Below are 1,311 nucleotides of genomic sequence, written 5' to 3' on the forward strand. Positions count from 1 at the left end.
TGGGTCGCACCGACGCTGCCCCGCGCGGTGCCCGCGGCCTCTCCGCAGAACTACCCGCCCAGGAAGGACATGGTGAGAGCGGTCTCCATCCAGACGGGCTACCTGGTGCAGGGCAGGGGCGCCAAGAGCTGCAGCATCACCTACCTGGCACAAGTGGACCCCAAAGGTAACGGGGGCCGGGCGGTGCCAGCCCGGGCGTGTGGGGCGCGCGCTGCGCCCCGGGGAGCTTTTGGAACCGGCAGAAGGTGGAATGAGCTGCCGGGGAAACGCTGCTTTYGCGTTCGCCCCCCGAGTGCCCCGCGCTGCCCTCGGCTTCGGGGGCCCCGTCGTTTTGCCGGTGCCCGTGGCCCCGGGAAGGTGCCGGGGGCTCACGGCGGCTCCTCTCGCACAGGCTCCCTGCCCAAGTGGGTGGTGAACAAATCCTCGCAGCTGCTGGCACCSAAGGTGAGTGCGGCAGCGGGTGCGGAGCGGGCACGGGGCAGGCATGGAGCGGGTGCAGAGTGGATGCAGAGTGGGCATGGAGCAGGCACGGAGTGGGCACGGAGCGGGTGCAGAGCGGGTATGGAGCGGGCACGGAGTAGGTGCAGAGCAGGCACAGAGCCGGTGCAGAGCAGGTGCAGAGTGTGGGTACAGGGCGGGCATGGAGCAGGTGCAGAGCGGGCACAGAGCAGCCACGGAGCAGGCATGGAGCAGGTGTGGAGCGGGCATGGAGCGGGTGTGGAGCAGGTGCAGAGTGGGCACAGAGCAGGTGCAGAGTGGGCACAGAGCCAGTGTGGAGCAGCTGTGGAGTGTGGGTACAGAGTGGGCATGGGGCAGGTGCAGAGCGGGCACGGAGCGAGTGTGGCATGGGTGCAGAGCGGGCATGGAGTAGGCATGGAGTGGGCACGGAGTGGGTTCAGAGTGGGCATGGAGTGGGCACGGAGTGAGTGTGGCATGGGTGCAGAGCGGGCATGGAGTAGGCATGGAGTGGGCACGGAGTGGGTGCAGAGCGGGCATGGAGCGGGCACGGAGTGAGTGTGGCATGGGTGCAGAGCGGGCATGGAGCGGGCACGGAGCGGGCGCGGGGCGGTCGTAGAGCGGGCGCGGAGCGGGCGCTGACGCCGGCCGCCGCAGGCGATGAAGCGGATGTACAAGGCCTGCCTGAAGTACCCGGCGTGGAAGCTGCAGCACAACCCGCACTTCAAGCCGTGGCTGTTCCCGGAGCAGAGCCCGCTGCCCGCCGTGGCGCTCGCCGAGCTCTCCGTCCAGCACGCCGACTCCCTGGAGAACATCGACGAGAGCGCCCTGGCCGAGGGCAGGGACGACCGCGGC

The 1,311-nt window shown here is 69.7% G+C and overlaps 1 protein-coding gene across 1 annotated transcript in view; it reads left to right on the plus strand.

Annotated features, from left to right (window-relative positions):
* Positions 1-9: 9 nt before the first annotated feature.
* The window catches only part of LOC146585775 (START domain-containing protein 10-like), a gene marked incomplete at its 5' end in the record, with an annotated part of 10,932 nt that continues 9,630 nt past the window's right edge, over positions 10-1,311 (plus strand). Inside the window, 3 exons of the mRNA XM_085322335.1 lie at positions 10-166; positions 392-444; positions 1,114-1,309. Of these exons, the coding sequence (XP_085178461.1) occupies positions 10-166; positions 392-444; positions 1,114-1,309 (406 nt within the window). The remainder of the gene's footprint in view (positions 167-391; positions 445-1,113; positions 1,310-1,311) is intronic.

Source organism: Rhea americana, unplaced genomic scaffold (genome assembly GCF_003343005.1).
Source record: "Rhea americana isolate MKP2758 unplaced genomic scaffold, rheAme1 scaffold_765, whole genome shotgun sequence".
NCBI lineage: Eukaryota > Metazoa > Chordata > Aves > Rheiformes > Rheidae > Rhea > Rhea americana.